The sequence below is a fragment of the Neolamprologus brichardi genome, chromosome 16 (assembly GCF_056152115.1).
Source record: "Neolamprologus brichardi isolate AB-2024 chromosome 16, ASM5615211v1, whole genome shotgun sequence".
In the NCBI taxonomy this organism is placed as follows: domain Eukaryota; kingdom Metazoa; phylum Chordata; class Actinopteri; order Cichliformes; family Cichlidae; genus Neolamprologus; species Neolamprologus brichardi.
The window spans coordinates 14,645,338-14,664,392 of NC_142119.1; the positions used below are offsets into that span (position 1 = coordinate 14,645,338).

General features: G+C 40.5%; 1 protein-coding gene across 1 annotated transcript in view; it reads right to left on the bottom strand.

Moving 5' to 3' along the window:
* Positions 1 to 19,055, bottom strand: part of kcnh3 (potassium voltage-gated channel, subfamily H (eag-related), member 3) — a 173,386-nt gene that overhangs the window by 22,731 nt on the left and 131,600 nt on the right. The window contains exons 6-10 of the mRNA XM_006805841.3: positions 12,533 to 12,690; positions 11,747 to 11,948; positions 4,915 to 5,289; positions 2,260 to 2,459; positions 1,096 to 1,345 (exon numbers count right to left, since the gene is read on the bottom strand). Coding sequence (XP_006805904.2) covers positions 1,096 to 1,345; positions 2,260 to 2,459; positions 4,915 to 5,289; positions 11,747 to 11,948; positions 12,533 to 12,690 — 1,185 coding nt within the window. The remainder of the gene's footprint in view (positions 1 to 1,095; positions 1,346 to 2,259; positions 2,460 to 4,914; positions 5,290 to 11,746; positions 11,949 to 12,532; positions 12,691 to 19,055) is intronic.

Genomic DNA, 19,055 nt, shown 5'->3' on the forward strand with positions numbered 1-19,055 from the left:
CTATGCTGCCTACAAACACTGGCTTGGTGTCGTTGTTCAGAACCATAATCATATATGTTGTGTGCATACGTGTGCTGCATAGAAAAGGGATTTATAAATGTGTTGGACAAACTATCGAAAACTGTAGCTTCTCTTCCTTGCCAGCAAAATTCCCTCCATTGCATTACAGAGCCTAAAGATTCCTTCACTGCAGAGGTTTTTCCTACATTTTGCCATGTAAGGAATAAAGTTCTCCAGCCTCATCTGATTCTTAGATTCATTACATTAACTGACAGCACAAAGATTAAAACAGAAGTGCCAAACTGCCAACAAAAACCCTCATCCATTCATTTATTAGTTTGGTTATAGTTGCATACAGTGTAAGACCTGTTTCATCTCTGCTCACAGTAAATAGAAGATTATTCTGTCGAGCTCACAGGATCAACACTGTGGGAAATCATTACTCTCTCGGCTTGTATCAAGCTTGGTAACGTCTCTTTAAAGCAGCAGAGCATAAACAGCTGCTCTTTATCAGCTCGCCTTCAGCCTCGTCTTCCCCTTTGTTTGAATATTACACACACACACACGCACGCACGCACACACAAACACACACCTGTTTTATGTCCTGCCTTCCTTCTCCTTTTTCACCATCATCAATTTTAATTTCCATTAGACACTCCAGACCAGTTTGCTCTGCAGGTCTGAGCCAGCACTGTGAAATTATTTTAACTGTAATCACTGAACTGAGAGATGATCTCTCTTTCCCCCTCTGAAGTCCATACTTCGTTAGCAGCACTTAATATTAACACAGGCACACATTCAGCCGGCACATTCTCAAACGAACCATTCTACCCCTTCTCACATCATCCAAATCTCAGTTTCAAAGACAATTGTCTGTCAGAGCCAAGGGTGTCCCGTGTAGTTCTCACTCACTTCTGTGTCCTTCCTTCAAACAACAGAGATCCTAATTGCATTTTAGTTTAATTAAGTAACCGTGTAATCTTTTTTTTTTTTTTGCAGTTTGGCAACTTGACTGAGAAATGTTGCTATCCTTGAACACACTGACAGGACATCGTGTTCTCTGCTTAAGAGAACTTTACTGTTTCTCTGACTTACCTAGGATAGCCAGCACAGTGTTGTCTTTCAGGACCTCCATGGAACCTGAGCAGACGAAATAGATGGCCTGCAAGGCGTCTCCCTGCCGTATGAGGAACTCCCCGGGAGCGCAGAAGGAGGTCTTGATGATGAGGGAGAGGGAACGCAGGCAGCCCCTGCTGGCTGACTCAAACAGAGGCAGCTGGAGCAGCTCCTTGTTCAGGTGCATGGCGATATCAGCCCTCAGCTCATCTGGGAAGTCTTTCAGAAGCTGTGAAGTGAAAGTTCACACTGAACAGCTGGTCTTTACTTTAAAACAGGCTTCCATATAGTTTTATACAAAAAATAACCCTTTGCCGCAGGCTTGAAGAGCCTCTCCAAATGTAAAAATGTGATAACCCCACAGAGAGTTTAAAGTACTCAGTGGGCATCTCAAACCACATGCAAGATCAGAGAAGCTTGTAAGACATGCTGAAATAATCTAGGACTACTTTTTTTTTTTTTTTTACATTACTCAGGGTTGCTCGTGGTATATCAGGCCCTTAAGTTTAGCATATTTACTTGCCTTGGGCAAATCTTTTCAAGCTGCAATGTATAAATAGATCATTCCAATAATCCTGATTTATTTATAATTGAGAAAGTCTTAAAATTAAAGTCAGAGAAAAGTTCCAGATTTGACACCTAAAAGCACTGGTGACCTCTATGCTATTCTGTGTCTGTAGCTCACAGCTTTACCACCGACGTGTTAAAGTGTCGCTTAGGTGTAAGAACTGGGAGCTGAGCTGGCAAACTTCTCAGTGACAATCCGTAAAAATGGTTGTAATTCTTAAACAATTCTCACTAAAGTTTATGTAAAACGTGTTGTGTTCATTTCAAGCTGAAAGTCTGCACTTCAGTCAGTTTGATTTAAAATCCACTCTTGTGGAGTATAAGAGGCTAAACCACAAAAAAATGTTTTTGTGCAAGAAAGCCTCAGAGCAGGCTTTCATCTCAAGCTGTACATTGGACCCTGTTCTCAACTCAAGGTGTAGATAAAACTTCCAGCAGACAACAAGACGTCCAGTGCTGAACTCTGGTTCCTCTGAACAGTGAAGCTGTTTAGTGGAGAGCATCTTTGAGCTTTCACTCTGGAGAACAGGCTATAAACTCCGTGTAAGCAGTGCAACATAAACAGCAGCTTCTCACCTCACTAACGTCTATCCCGTTGTTGACTGACCACATAGTTTGGAAACACTCCAGCATGCGCTGCTCCAAAGCTTTGGGCAACCGATGGACTCTAATGAAGTCCTTCAGGTCCTTGGTGCGGGTGTGGTAAAGCGAGCGGCGCGAGTACATTCTCTGGATGATGGCCGTCACGTTGCCAAACACAACTGCATGCATCAGTGCTGGACACAGAGGAAAGATTTCTTTATTGTTCTCGGTGTGCTTCTAGTTTGATACAGAATTAATTACTGCGGCTCGATTGGCTTCTTTCTAGAAAAGACCTCATTAAAGTCCCATAATACTTCTGCGCAGCAGGAAGCTTCATGGGATGTCTTTATAAGCCCTGAGAAGTTAAAAAGCACAGGGCTTAGAAGGACTCAGCTGCTCTAAAACCACTGTGAAGCACTGCCGAGAGTAGATTACGATTTTCACAGAATGTCAGTAACACACTGCTGAAAAATAATTCCACTGTTCGGAAAACCTTTTATTTCTAATCAATGACAACTAAATTATTATTCCAAACAAACCCCAAAACAGCTCCAACCCCAGTGTGAGCATATTTGTTCAACAGTGCCACACACACACAGGTTTGGTCTTAATGTGTGCACAGCTAACCAGCAGCTATCCCCAAAGACTGGAATTGTTTCATAATGCGCTTTTTCCTGAGGGAGCCACACAGCAGTTTCTCTTCCAAAAAGCAGTTTGAAAAGCTGCTGAAACAGCAGTCAGGCCACGGGGACACTTACACGGTCCACTGACAGCCAGACTAATGGCTTCATTTTATAAAGAAACTGGGTTTTTAAAAGGCTGAATTATCTCTAAGTTATAGCTCATAATATCTGTGTGCAGCAGCTTACCACGAGAGAACATTAAACTATGTTTAAGGAAAACATTATAGAGATTAATGAAGCTGAGGTCTACTCTCACTGCTGTTACATTCAATCTAACAGCAGTCTCCTTTAACAAAGGAGCTAGGATGCTAGCAATCAGGGAATAGCGCTTTAACCAACCTGGCATATTATATAGGAACATGTGAGCTGAGCACGGCCTGGAAGTCCAGAGGTCAAAATGGAATATGATCTCTAGGGTGGTTGAGAATAACCAATGCTGTGGGACTTCCAGATACTAACAGGACAATTATAATGGTGGACGTTTGAAGGATAAAAACCGCATCCAGAGCAAAAAGGTAATTTTAAAGTCAGTTTTTCCTGATTGTGTATAGACATGTCCTCCTTTGGGATGTGATAGGTAAAGTAAAGCAGTAAATAGCAAGGCAGATTCATGCTACTGTAGGCAGATTGAGAAGCTATGACATTTCCATAATTAGCAAAATGCACATATTAACCTCCATCACACAGTCAAAGTGTGCTGTCTAAGGTGCTGCAGTAGCAGAACTCTTTGAAAATAAGAATGAACAAATGCCTACTTGCTGTTGCAACAAATGGGCCACACGGTGGTGGAAAAAGTACTTTGATGATCTGATTGCATGTTGTATACAGCGCTTTGAGTACTCCGGGAGAGTATAAAAGCGCTATATAATAATCAGTCCATTTACCATTTACCATGATAGTAGCTAAAACTCCCTGTAACTCTTACATTAAGCGTTCTCCTGCCATCTAAGAGATACATGCAGACATCATTGGTTCAGAGTAGACATGCACACTTAAATCAGCCTTTGTTAAAGTTACAGTGTTGCTTTCACTCGACTGGGAAATATAGATTTCATTTTTCTTTCTTGGACGACTGTTGGACACAGATTCTATCAGCTGTCTGCAGAATGTGTTTTCCCACCTATTAGCTGAGTGTGTGTGTCTGTATGTGTCTTTCAGTATTTACTTGCACAACTGCATGTGAGTAGTTATGGTTAATGTCAAGGTTTAACCCACTAAAAAGAAATGTGTGTGTGTGTGTGTGTGTGTGTGTCTGAGACATCTGCACACATTATTGTGTCCTCTGCCCATAAATTGCTGCATTTCTCTCGTGATAACCTTTCCAGTGACTCCATTTCCTTCCCGATTCTTCATTTATTGCTCTCTTCGTGAACATTCAGTTCTCTTCATTGCGGCCCAAGAGGACACGCATAAGAACACAGAGTTCAAACAAGTAGCACACTGTGAGTCGAACACATCTTTCATCTGTGATTAAGCTAGAGTAGATCCACTATTGAGCCCATGTACAACTGTTCAACAGGCTCAAACAAAAATGGAATCAAGAATAAGAAAGAGACAGTCATTGTAATAGTTTATGACAAAATCATAAATTTAAAAAGTTTTTTTATGCACCATCACTTGTTTCTTTGAATCAAAATTTTAATTTAAATCTGCTCAGTACTTGTGATGTATCTTGAGAACAACAAAAGAATTTTATGGCCAAGCAAGTAATGAAACTTTTCAATCTGGAAAATGAGAGTAATGAGACAGTGAGTGAGAGGATTTGCATACAGGTTTGATAATCTATTATGTTTTACTGAAAAAAAGAAACACTTTTGAAACCAGGGATGGAACAAAATGTGTGCAGCTGTTTGTTTATGACTCACCCACACCTGAAAAAGAGCTGAACGAGTACTTCAGGCTGAGAAGAGAATAAGAAGTTCAAACTCTGAGAGGAAGCACTAAGATGTGTCCACACATTCCTTACCTCCTATGAGCATGGTGCAGATGGAGAAGATCTTCTCTGAGTCTGTGTTGGCTGACACATTTCCAAACCCCACACTGGTCAGACTGCTCAGAGCAAAGTAGAGGGAGGTCACATAGCTGCTGCGCATTGATGGACCGCCGCCCAGCACACTGAAACTCCCACTCCCACCAGCTGTCCCAGAAGCAGTCTCGCTTCCTGAAACATTCCCGTAATACTGGCTAGAATTCCAGGTTCCTTGCCCTGCGACCTCTGACCCAGACACGTTCCACTGACTGCTGTCGGCTGGAATGCTGCTGACCGTGGAGGGGAACAGCGTTGTCAGGGCAGGGGGGAAATACGGGGTACCCAGACGTTTGGCCAGCTCATGGAGCCAACCTGAGACAAAGAGTGAGAGAATACAATGAATTATAAAAGTCTTTTTATTCAGCTCAACTGCATTCAGCTGATATCTTTATCACCTTCATTCTGTTACACTTTAAAAGTACAAAACTAGACGTTGTTCTAGGGATGTACTGCACCACTGTACTGTACATCCCGTACGTTCCACCTCCTAAGTTTCCTGAGCAAACATCAACTAGAATGAAACTGACTTTTTATGTAGAGAAAAAATATTCTAAAGTTGTTCTACAACTTGTAAATGCATTTTGTTGCAAATTGCTGAAATTCTACCCATTTTTAATTCATAGAAGCTCTGCTTTTCTAACCTTTTTATACCCATATTAAAGACATGTTGCCAGTTAATCTATTTAATTGCAAAATGGTCCTTCAGATGTTGTTGGGTTTTTAAAAAAAACAAACTTTTCCAGCCATTTGTTGTCCCTGTCCCCACTTTTTTGAGAAGTGTAAATGCCGTCAAAAGAGATATTTTTAACGACATAGTAAAATGTCTGGTTTGGACACAGACATAGTTCACACAGCATTGATATATATACATATTCCCTATTAGACTCATCAGTGTATAGAAAAAATGAGCAGACTTACACAAGCCTAGACAGATGACAACTTATGATTTGCTTATTATGTGAGAAATATAAGTGGAGCCTTTCTGCCTTTCTGGTGGCAGCAAAAGTGTTCAAGTGTAGCTTATCAGCCGCTGTCCAAGGTCCTGATTTCCCCTCACCTTCGAGCACAGCAGACTGAAGTGGCTGAACCAAATCAAAAGTTGTCCTTCTAATCTGGGAACACTGACAAAATCTTTGACAAAAAGTATCAAGCGACTCGGTTACAAAGGCCAAAAGGAAGTAAAAGGAAGAAGGAGGAAATCGATAAATGAATGTAAGGGGAAGGAGAAAGGAAGTGACGGATAAATTATTGAAAAAAAAGCATTTGCAAGTGAATGAGTGGACCAGTGAAACCCAGCTGAGCCGCTGAGAGCAGAATCGAAAGAAAGAAATACAGCAAGACAGGGAATATAAATAATACAACATGGATGCATCTATTCATTGATCTCTGGCATCACACGAAATCATGAAAAGAAGCTTTGACCTTCTGTGTGTGTGTGTTTGTGTTGGTTGTCAGGCAGGGAGACCAGCCTGTCAGAGTAAATAAGCAGAGGTGACAATTGAGCTGTGAGCAGAGTCTCAGTGAGGCAGCTAAAACAACCACATTAGAGGATTTAACACCTGAGTAGTTTCCTAATTACTTTGTCATTAGCTCAACTTAACCTCTGCCAAACTGGGGGAATGGTAAGACATTACTTTGCATGCATAAGTATTTTTACCACATGGAAAGGAACATGGAAGCCATTACTATCATAAGCCTAGTTAGTGGACATCTTTTGACTTCCTTATTATTGTGTTTATTGTAACCAGTTGACATGTATACAAGGACAATTGTTTGTTTGTTCTTCAGCCAAGATTCTGAATGAGGAATATAAGTGGAGCCTTTCTGGTGGAAACAAAAGTGTTCAATTAGAGCTTATCAGCCACTGTCCAAGGTCCTGATTTCCTCTCACCTTCTACCAGAGCTGACGGAACTAGTGAGCTGTCTGTGGTCCTGAACTTCTGTCTCCTACCCAGTCAAAAGCTGCCTTTCCACTCTGGGAACTTGATCCTTTTGGTGGGAACTTCATCCTTTCAATCTTGAGTCTTTTAAGCTGCAAGTTGGAGTGCTGCGGGACAGATTAGTTCCAGCACAGCACTCATCATCCTTGGGCTGTTCCATACGTTTTCCTTCTGCAACCACTATTAGCAGCTGCTCACCCTGGATCACCCTCCATGTCTTGGAGATGCCCAGTCTGGCCATAACCATGTGGCCCTTGGTCAATGTCAAGCAACATCTGCAGACTGAGATCCACCGAGAGAGAATGACGGATCAAGTTAACACTAAAATGTCTGGTCTTATCACTATGTGTCATTAAATGTGTGCGTGAATGTGTGCGTGAATGGGTGGATGACTGGATATGTAAAGCGCTTTGGGGTCCTTAGGGACTAGTAAAGCGCTATATAAATACAGGCCATTTACCATTTACCATTAAAGAAGTTACAGCAGGACAGACATTGTGATTTTTCTAGTGGCTGTTGAGACCATAGTATAAAATATCATACATTATGGTAAATGGACTAGAGCACTTTATAAAGCATGCTTCATTCAAGTGCTTTCTATGTAACACTCACGTAGATTCATGCTCTGATGGTGCATCAGAGAGCGACTTGGGCTTCAGTATCTTGCCTGGAGACTGGAGCAGCCAGGGATTGAACCACCAACCATCTGATTAGTAGATAACCTCCTGAGCCACAGCAATCCCAAAATAAAAAGAAGACTCTTGGTTCCATACGCAGCATGTTATAGCGTATGTGTGGTTCTGGTCTGAGACCTCATTACCAGAAGAGCAGAATGAAAAAGGGAAAAATCATGAAAAATAACTGCTGGTGACAGCTTTGCAAGTACCTAACTGAAATTTTAGCACATTTAGTACAAAATCCTGAAAGGGTGAAACATTTAGCTCCCTAACCTAAATTACCTAAGGACTAAGGACCTAAATTAATTCATCACAAGCTTCTTCTAAAACCTATAGACTTCTCTGAAGCATATAGCATACTCTCTGCCAACCCATATCATCATCCTTGTTTTCTGTAAACTAGCTTTTGTTTGTGTGTGTGGTGACTGCTGCTCCAACTCAGGCTATAGGGACAGACATGACTCAACTGTCCCTCAATTATTGAGAGACTTGCAAACAAAAAGTGGGGGTTTCCTAAATTCCAGCAAACTGACTGACAGAGTAATCCAGTGTATGTACATGCTGATACCAGTGCTCTATTGGTGTCACAGTTGGTGTCACATAAAGGTCAGACTGACAGACTCTGTCTGTCTGAATAGTGAGTGGAGAGGCTGATGACATAAACTGACCACAATGTTACTGTTTGTCCTTAAGCTGAAAAGATAAGTGCAGGTAGGTTGGTAAGAATCACTCAGAAAGATAGGGAGGGAGGAAGAAATGAGAAAATACTAACCAGAGCAAGGTCCCCAGCCTCAAAAACCTGCCAGTTTGCAGGATTTTATACATAATGTCTGTTTGTGTGTGTCTGTGTGATGCTTAGAAAACAAAACGAAAGACACACAAACGCACAACTCGGTCTTTGCCCCTGGTCAGAGTTGGAAAAATTACAATTTGGTCCCCTTACCCTTGGAAACTGCCAGTCTGTCTGTACATCTTCACAAGTTTATCAGATTGCAAGCCGGGGTTTCACGTCACCCACGGGATTCAAGTTTCTGTGTCTTATTAAAAGCATCGGTCGTGCTGAAAACGAAGGCACACGCAGTCGTATTTCTGCATAACTGCCTCTGTGCCTTTCTTCCTAATACAATATTACTATTATTGCTTTGCAATGGATAGGTATACTTTGGAGCAAGACAACTTAGGTGAGTGCTCAAATAGTCAAAGTTGAATGAGGATGAATTTAGATTTTTCTTTGTCATTACTGCAAAGTGGATAAACAATGAGACAAGATCTTATTTCAATTTCCATTTGGGAAGCCTAGAATAATCTCCTGAGGACAGTGCTTACAGTGTAATTGAGTAGAGCACAATCGTCATTATGTGTGTGAAACATGTAATGACAGTTAAAAACTGTCACTGAAAGCTCTCCACAAACAGGAAATGGGCCGTTAACTTGCTTCAGGGAGAATTTTTCCAGCCTGATTAACACCATGGCATAAAGTGAATATTATCATAAAAGCAGCTTCCCTGTCTGAGATAAAGAATAAATATACTTTATCTTTCTTGCACAACGTTAAAATTAGAGGATTCCATGTCTGCTGGTTACCCTAGTACAGAGACAGCTAGCCTGCCTCTGCCTACCCAAGGCAACTGTCAGTGGTTGGTGTTACAAACAGCTAGATGTAAAGGCTTAAGACATTGGATGGCTGTGGCTCAGGAGGTACAGCAGGTCATTTTCTATTGGGAGGATTGGTGGTTTGACCCATGGCTGCTCCAGTGTTCATCAGAGTGAAAAGGGTAGACAGAAAGTACTGAGCTGGGAAATAGACTGCTTCTTCTATAGTGCTTTTTCTCAACAACATACAACATGCCTCAGTTACCCATTCATTTATGTACTTTTTTTCTACATTAAAAAGCTCTCTGCCTAACATTCACACTCTGATGGATGCTTCGTGGGGAAATTCTGGGTTAGTATCTTGCCCAAGAATATTTGCAGACTGGAACAGCCAGGTTTCAATTTGCAAAGCTGGACCTCATCACACCACAGATCTAAATAAGACCCTTGCGCTGATGTTTGTGAGAAGGCAAAACAGTTTGGATGATAAATGGACTGGTTCTTACATAGCACTGTTCTACTCTATCTGAGCACACAAAGCGCTTTACACAACTTACCTCATTCACAAACGTGCGCACAAGCACTTTTTTCTATGCTGTTTCTGACATTTACTTCATACTCTGATGTATGCATCAGAGAGCAACATGGGGTTAGTATCTTGCCCAAGGATATTTGGCATGTAGACTGGGATCAAACCGCAAACCTCCCAGTTAGTTAGTAGGTGACCTGCTCTACCACCTAAGCCACAGCCACTACCACATTATGTAGCGCATGAGTAGAAAAGCACTGTAACAACAAGTTTACCGTCTACAGATGCAGGAACCGTTCTTTACAATTACCAATACAGTTTGCTTTGTCATATCTCTGTTTTTCTGAGTATATATCTTTGAGCTTGCTCATCTTGTTGCAAAAGCCTTTTAGTGTGTTCTGTTAATATTCTGTTTTTAATACATGGCTGTAACATCACACCCTCAACTTACCATCAAAGGTATGTGTAAACAAATGCACACTAATCGAACAATTATTAAGTACAGTTGGGTTGGATCACTTTGCCTTGTCTCTTCATGGCATGACCTGTAAATGGACTGTATTTATATAGCACTTTACTAGTACCTAAGGGGCCCCAAAGCGCTTTACACATTCAGTCATCCACCCATTCACACACTGGTGATGGCAGCTACATTGTAGTCACAGCCACCCTGGGGCGCACTGACAGAGGCGAGGCTGCCGGACACTGGCGCCACCGGGCCCTCTGACCACCACCAGTAGGTAACGGGTGAAGTATCTTGCCCAAGGACACAACGACCGAGACTGTCCAAGCTGGGGCTCGAATCAGCAACCTTCTGATTACAAGGCGAACTCCCAACTCTTGAGGCACGATCGCCCCCATAAGTATAGGCTCAGTAATGACCTGGAGGTATTCCTCTGAGAGTTTGGTTCATGCTGACATGATAGCATCACACAGGTGCTGCAGATTTCTTGACTGCACATCCACTGAGATCTGGTGACTGGTGATTGACCCTCAAAGCGCTTTCCACTATTCATTCACTCTCACATTGGTGGAGGCAAGCTACAGTTGTAGCCACAGCTAGCAGATTGACAGAAGCAAGGCTGCCATATCGCACCATCGGCCCCTCTGCCCAACACCAGTAGGCAGTAGGTGAAGTGTCTTGCCCAAGGACACAACGACCGAGACTGTCCGAGCCAGGGCTCGAACAGCCAACTCTTGAGCCACGATCGCCCCAAGTACAGTGAACTCATTTTCACAGTCAAGAAACGCGCAGGATGAACAGGACGTTCATCCTCCAGTGTGGATGACTTTAAACAATTCTGTGATGTGAAAGACTAATGACTGTTATGAGAAACACTTGTTTACAGTTCTTGCTATCAAGAGTGGCACAATCAGTTATCAGTTATTATGTTTAAGGGGTAATTACTTTTTTACTTAGGGCCAGGTAGGTTTGGATAACGTTGCTTCCTTAATAAGTCATAATTTAAAAGTGCATTTTGTATACACTTGTGTTATCTTTGTGTAATATTAAAATGTATTTGATGATCTGTGACTGTGACAAATCTAGTAAAATACAAGAAATCAGAAAGAGCTCCAATACTTTTTTTTCCACAGCACTGCACATGTTTCTAAAGTCCAATCACCGTGGTAATCTCTGCAAAGTCTCTTTGCTTTGTGTTCATCAACACTAAAAGTAAAATTGCATGTGGGTCCCCATTAAAATAAAGGATTGTGTGAGTGTGTGGGACTCTACCCTTAGGCTCATATTGTTAACTAGACATTATGTGACATACTGCGTTATTATTTTTTAATAAATCTAACAAGTACTATGTGATACATTGTGGTTTTTTGAATAACAACCCCAACACTCACACTCGTGACATAACTAGTTGAACAAGTCAGGAAGTCCAATGAAATTTAATAGAGTAGAAGTACAAAGTAATATTACACAGAAACGTACACCTAACACAAAAATTAAACTTGAGTAAAACAGTAACTGAGTTAATCTACACAAACGCTTTCTAGAGATGAAAAAAGAGCGAACAAACCTATGTCTGATGATCCTTGGCTCTCAATCTCCCTTCGACCTATGAAGTACCAGACACACGCCATCCAGTGGGCCAGCAGGGCGAACATGGACATCAGCAGGGTCAAGACCACAGCACTGTACTGTGAGTAGCGCTCCAGCTTCTGCAGCAGCCGCAGTAACCGAAGAAGCCGGACTGTCTTCAACAGGTGGACGCCAAAGTACTGCACAGAGATACAGGCAATCTCAGCGCTCTGGCAATATTTCATTCACTGTATTTCTTAAATCAAATGAATCATTAAGAAAGTTTGATACTCAGTAATGTGGGATACTGTATATAATACACATCATTTATTCAAACAGTTGGTAGTTTTACTCAAAAGTTGGAGCCTTAATGGATTCACTCACATGAAATCAAACATTTTTAATCTTTATATACAAATATATATATATGTATATATGTACATATATATGTGCGTGTGTAATCAGTTCATCTTTTCTGTTTGTGAGACATGCAGTGTGTGGACCGTCATGTTGAAGTGGTGAATTCACATGGGAGCTTGTTACATTATGCATTCATGTTCCCTTTAAAAAAAAAGCTCACTTCCTTCACCGTGTTAGTGCTGAAAATGAATGGAAACTGAACATATGTCAATATTCAAATATTAAACTTTACTATTGGGGTTTAAATTACGTAGGCTGATTTGTCACACTGTTTGATTCTCGGTTCTGTTGGTGTGGTCACACACAAATGTCAACAGACAGAAACACACACACGCACACACAGTAAGACACAGGGGAGACTCACCACGCTGACATTGAAAGCATACAGCAGGTCAAAGGGCAGGGCGGCAATGAGATCAACAAAGAGCCAGGTGGTGACGTAGTGAACGCAGATGGAGCGGGCGTCGTAGACGACCTGACCCGACGTGCTCACAAATGTAGTTCGAAAGTTCAGCAATATGTCTGCAGAGGACAACAACAACAGCAGTAATCAAGTGTCACTTAAATTACAGTGATGCATGGTAAACGCACAGCTACTTTTCAATGAGTCATATACACACAGCATGCATGGGTTACTTTAAATAAAAATAACAACACAGTATTAAAAAACAATTTATGAACTTTATTTTCAAAGGGGTATCTTTGCTGGGATGTCAGCAACAACCAGTGGTTGCTACCTGATATTAAAAGCTCCGTTCCCTTTTATCGTGAGCAAAAATCACTTTTAGTTTACAGTGGAGTTGAGAGCTAGTCCAGAATCAATGTGGCTCTATAGCCCCAAATGTAAATGTCTTGGGGTAAAGATACTTTTATGGTATGTCAGTGAAGGTTCTCAGTCATCCAGGTCATCGTAGTCAAAGGAGCTTGCAAAGAAAAGTGTCTGGACTTCTTTAAGTTACTTGAAGACGTTTCACCTCTCATTCGAGAAGCTTCTTCAGTTCTAAGACCTTAGAACTGAAGAAACTTCTCGAGTGAGAGCTCCTTTGACTACTTTTATGGTAGTTTTCATCATGTTTTTGAAATAAAAGTGTGTTGATACAGTTTGAGATACTTCCATTACAGGGATAGTTTGTTTTTGTTAACACACCAGATTCAGATGTTCATTAGTTGTTTATTTTTAAAGGTACAGTTTTTAAAACATCACCACTATATGTCCGGTTTTATACCCCTCACAGTTCAAGCGCATAATCCATCTAGTGGATTAAAGACATAAATAGCCACACCCAGCAGCCGAGGGTGGCTGGCAGGTTTGTGTCAAAACATTTTTGCCCACAATATATTTTCACATATTTAAACAATATCATTACTTGGGAATAAATCAGGAATAAAAACAGACCAATAATTTGCAGTATTTTCTCAAGTTTAACCCCAGAGTCACCTTTGGCTGCTGTTCATCTGCAGTTAGTGTAGGCTGTCAGTCTGCTGTTACCACAGGTGTTAATACACTAAGGAGGCTTTAAAACGGGTAGATGACTAACTGAAGCTCACCTCTGACTGATAAAGTAGCTCTAATATTGCTGGACTTGGATGCTTAATGAATAAACTCATGCAATGTGAGAATATAATCAGACTGTTTATTAGAGGGATCCATCCAGCTACTATAGGGCGGGAGGTGGGGTACACCCTGGACAAATTGCCAGTCTGTAACAGAGGTCTAAAAAAATAAAAACATGATATATATATATATATATATATATATATATATATATATATATATATATATATATATATATATATATATATATACAGTGTTGGGGAGTAACGGAATGCATGTACCGCCGTTACGTATTTAAAATACAAAATATGAGTAACTGTATTCCGTTACAGTTAAAAAGGTGGTATTTAAAATACAGTTACTTTGTTGAAATAAATGGATTACACGGCGGTACTTCCCTGTTTCATATTGTGGCGGGTCAGGACTGTTTGGGTTTTGTTTGACAGCTACGTTCTGTTGTTCCAGGCGGCAGCGTTACGGTTGCCATGGTTACAGGGTGACGCTCTCTCTCTGCGTGTTTCCTGGGTGAGAGAGCGCCTGTTGTTGTTGTTGTGCTAAGCTAATAGGCAGAATGCTACAGGTATAACTCTAAAGAATGTAGCATCATACGCAGTGTAGTCCGTGCTGCAGGGAGAATGGACTGCCATACCCGTTATGTGTCTGTGAGCGAGGGAGGGAGAAAAAGGAAAAGTACGAGCTGTCATGAGCAGAAACGGGAGCTGGAAGCATGTAAATATAATAATAACCACTGCAGCCAAGAAGAGTGCCTGACGAGCCCAGCTGTAAGTAAGCTATTAAGACTCGACTGTACACCGTGTTCGTGTTTTCCTCCAAAAACAATAAGTTCTGTTGGAGCAGCCTTTCAACGCCTCTCTCTGTCTCTTGCTGGCAAAGTTGACCCAGACAACAAAGTAAAGCTAGTTTTCAGCTACGAGCCGACACAGAACCCACCGTATTAGCCAGAGGTCCCTTTACGACGGTTCGGAGCCGCGGACCTTCAGTAACAGTAATAAATCACAGCAATAGTACATTCATGTAGTTGTAAACAGCATGATAATATATTAAGTAATCCAAAGTATTCAGAATACGTTACTCTCATTGAGTAACGTAACGGAATACGTTACAGAATACATTTTGGGGCATGTATTCTGTAATGGAATACATTTTAAAAGTAACCTTCCCAACACTGTATATATATATATATATATATATATATATATATATATATATATATATATATATATATATATACACATATATATTAGAGATGGCACGATACCACTTTTTTATGTCCGATACCGATACCGATATCATAAATTTGGATATCTGCCGATACCGATATGAATCCGATATAGTGTGTTTTTTAATCAATAAAACGTTTTTTTAATATATTGCTGCATTTTGTATAAGTTTATACTCAAGTTTAAATAAACAACAACACTAAAGCTATTCTGTTATACCTGTATGTAAAAAATACACTGCGCCCAAAATATTTCATAGTTCAGCAACACTGATCAATCTAATAAACTTAAACCTGCACCATACTCCCTATTCTGGTATTTTAAAGAGTACTTAGCAGAAATATCAAGCAACCTAACTAATAGGGTTGCAAACTCCCAGCAAAAAAAAAATAGGGAACCACCCCCCACCCTCCAGCTCATGATGCTTAATCGATGTAATCAAATTTAATTTGATGCAGGGGGAAAAATGCACAGAAATAAATTATTTTTCAAGAATAATTAAATAGATTCAACATCTTTCTTCAACAGAATTGCAGACTGCACAGATGGTATCTTCCCAAAGGAAAAAGTACTATAGCTTACTAGGGTATATTAGACTTAACAGTTACTATATACAGTAATGGACTTCTATATATTTTACATCAGATTAAAACTTTGGGTGTAAGAGTCAGATAATTATTTATTAAAAGCTCGACATTTTAAATGAGAACAAGAAAGAAAAGTATGTCTTTGTGCCCCCTTTTCCCTGTTCGTGCCCTATCGGCCCCCCTGGCTAAACTTTGCTAGATCCGCCCCTGCACAGTTACCAGCCGTCAGCTACGTAGAAAAGGATCCTGGTGTAGAAAGTAATATTAAATAAATTCTAACAACAGCTTATCAAGCTTAATAGTGCTGCTGTTGTTCAGCCGCTGGTTTCCTCTTTCTGGTGAGAAGTGGGCCAAAAACTAAGAAGAGAGACAGACTCTCGACAGAAAAGCCGATCAGCTGATCATTGATCAGTTTCACGATTGAAGTAGCAGCAAGAAGAGGCAGTCGCTCCATATATCGGTTGTTAAGCTTAAGGTGGGAATGCTTTACAAACATTCAGAGATGAACTTACACACTTGCTTTACTTCTCTCTGGGAAAACTTCCTCGGAGATGAAATGCTGGTTTGCTAGCTAGGCTACAAATACACACAGCGGCTCTATCACGTGAGGCATACTGCTGCTACGTGCTACGGTTATGAGCCGAGTTACGCCGTGTAGCAAGCTTTGTGAGGTGCTTTTTTGATATTTAATGGATCGGATTACATTTTTTATTTCTCACCGATATCCGATCCAGTAATTTGGGTCAGTATCGGACCGATACCGATACGTAATATCGGATCGGTCCATCTCTAATATATATATATATATATATATATATATATATATATATATATATATATATATATATAGCTTAATTGAACGGACATCAGCAAAGTGCAATAGAAACCAGCTCACTCTCTCAGGGTAAGTGATTTTCTAGCTGTAGGGCATTTTGAACAACCAGGGGAATTTCAAGATGGTTTCTGATGACTTGTTTCCAGAAGAACCACAACATACAGCTAAACACAGCAACTGCACCACCCAGTCCTTCAAAGTATGATATGATCCTATTCAAAGAGCCAAGGCTTTGAAGCTTGCTGAAAAAAAACAGATGAGGACAACACGACAACAAAAAAAGACAAACAGTCATGATTAGCTCTTCAATGTTTGCTCTATGATTTTAATTTTACTGCATGGTATTAAGGAACGAAATGAATGAATAAAAGGTGTCCCGGCAGACTATTTCAATCCACTATTGTTTGCTGGTGAATGTATCAATAAATAGGCACGGCCTATTAGTCCTAATAAATGGGATATCGACTGACAGGAGTCAGACATTTAACTGCGGGTGGCTCGTGTAATTTCATTACATAAGTTTATTGATGGAGAGCTTGTGTTCACTTTTTTCCCATTAACACAAATTGTCTGCTGAAGAGCACTCATGTAAGTTTCCTGCAGTTAGGGTGGACATGACCGAGGACAATGAGGCCTGTTGTTTTCTGGGAAATTACTTAACAATCAGATGTAATGGCTTATTGTGGAATGGCTCATATCCTTTTCCCTCCTTTTCCATTCATCATTAAAAACTTGAACAGAACTTTTATAATCAGAACTTCTATTAGGAGTCACATGCCTATCAGACAAAGGCTGTTTGATTAACTTCCCATCAGCAGACAGTTAATATAATCAAAAAGAATTTTGCAACAGTTACACTGCCAGTAAAACTTTCTTTGCACACCCACTCATTCAGGCCATTTTCTTTTTGTTTCTAAACACTTGAAGAGATTTCTTAAGCTGGCCTAATGTGTTTTTCCTCATTTGCTGTTACAATTGTTCATATTGAATTTGAATTTATTGAATTTATTGAACAAGGCCAGAGTTTCAAAAATGTTCAAGTATCCCAAAAGTGCAGGCTTCACTTTTATTTTCACAAAATTTTGCGTATTTTCTTTGATTTTTATACTGTCAAAGAGAGAGCACAACCCCAATACGGTCGTCTCATGCACACAGCTCTGAGTGTGTACACAGCACGCCCACCCACATTTGTTCAAACCCTCTGAGAGGGGAAAGAAATCTGCCTTGAAATGATGGTGGCTGATAGATGGAGAAGCCTAAATGGTTTGTGTCAGAGATGGACTGTTAAGAGGTTGTGTTAGAGTATCAGGTGTCAAGTAAACACCACAGTAAAAGTGGATGTACTGATTCAACTTCTTTACTCAACTAAAAGCGAAAAACTACAAGCTCTGAAATGTAGTGAACCTATCAAAGTAGCTCTTTGCAGGACAGCTATTTCTATATGCAGCTAACTGAACTAATGTGGAACATTAGAAGAGAAAAGGAAGATTCTCAACAAAAGCACAGCTACATTGTAGATGGGTTAGTTTGCTACACATAAACAAGAACATGCAGTTAAAGCTGAATGCAGCAGATGGAGGAACCCTAAGATCAGTTGTGGTGGCTCAGAGTGTGGAAAAGAATTGCAGCTCACAATGATTTCTATTGTGGGCTCCAGTAGATTTTCTTAGTGTACAGCTGACCTGTGCTCCTGCTGCTGCTACTCTTACTGCTCTTTGTGGGTGAATGAATTCAATAAGATGTAAGCAGATGAGCTATCTTGGCTGATTTCCATCCTCTATACGTGCAGTATGCTGTTTATATGCTGCCTTTGCACGAGAAAGAATAAAGTTGGTTAAAAGGAGGAAGTTAGTGAGTAACACCAGCTTAAATTAAAATTTGTGTCAACTCACTCTGACGAAGAACACGTCAGCTGCTGTGCACCAGTGCATTACTGTAAACTGACCACAGTACGGCATGCTAACCTGTTCATCCTGCACTAAACTGCCGATCTTTGAATAACTGAAAGTTCAGTTTGTTTTGCAGGACATTTCACAATATTTAAAGCTCCTATATCTCAGAAAATGAGGATATTATAAGCATTAAATTTTCTAGTTTTTCAAATGTGATATCTGCTGAGCTGATACCTGTCACTTTAAAGCATCACTCCATTTATAAATCAGTCCGTGTGTAGAGGATGAACTGAAGGCCTGCGCCAAGGCCCAGTAAAAGATAAATGTGAATAATGCAAAGCTATGCTAGCAGAGGCAGCAAATAAAGCTACAGAGCTGATAAAGAGGATACTAGGTAGTTCATACAACAGGTGGCAGTTTTCAGCAGTCCACTGATGGTATTTATTTGTAGTTTAAGCCTCCGCTCTGCTGTGTCAAGGTATTTTTTTGGTATACAGGAAACAGAGCTCAACTGCTATTGTATTCATTCATATTATGGCAAGTCCATCGTTACTTTATCAATTTAGGTCAGGACAGAAGAACTCTTAAAGTTTCTTCCAAAATGATCAGTTGCTGTAAGGACACAGACTCTCATGAAGACAAAAGGAAGACTACCAGCTCCCTTTGCTGCAGAGTTACCAGCCTCAGAATCAAATCAACGATTAACAGCCTCTCATATTCATCAGTGGCCTCATTAATGCTTGACAGACGCTAGGCAGCGCACACATTTTATTTTAT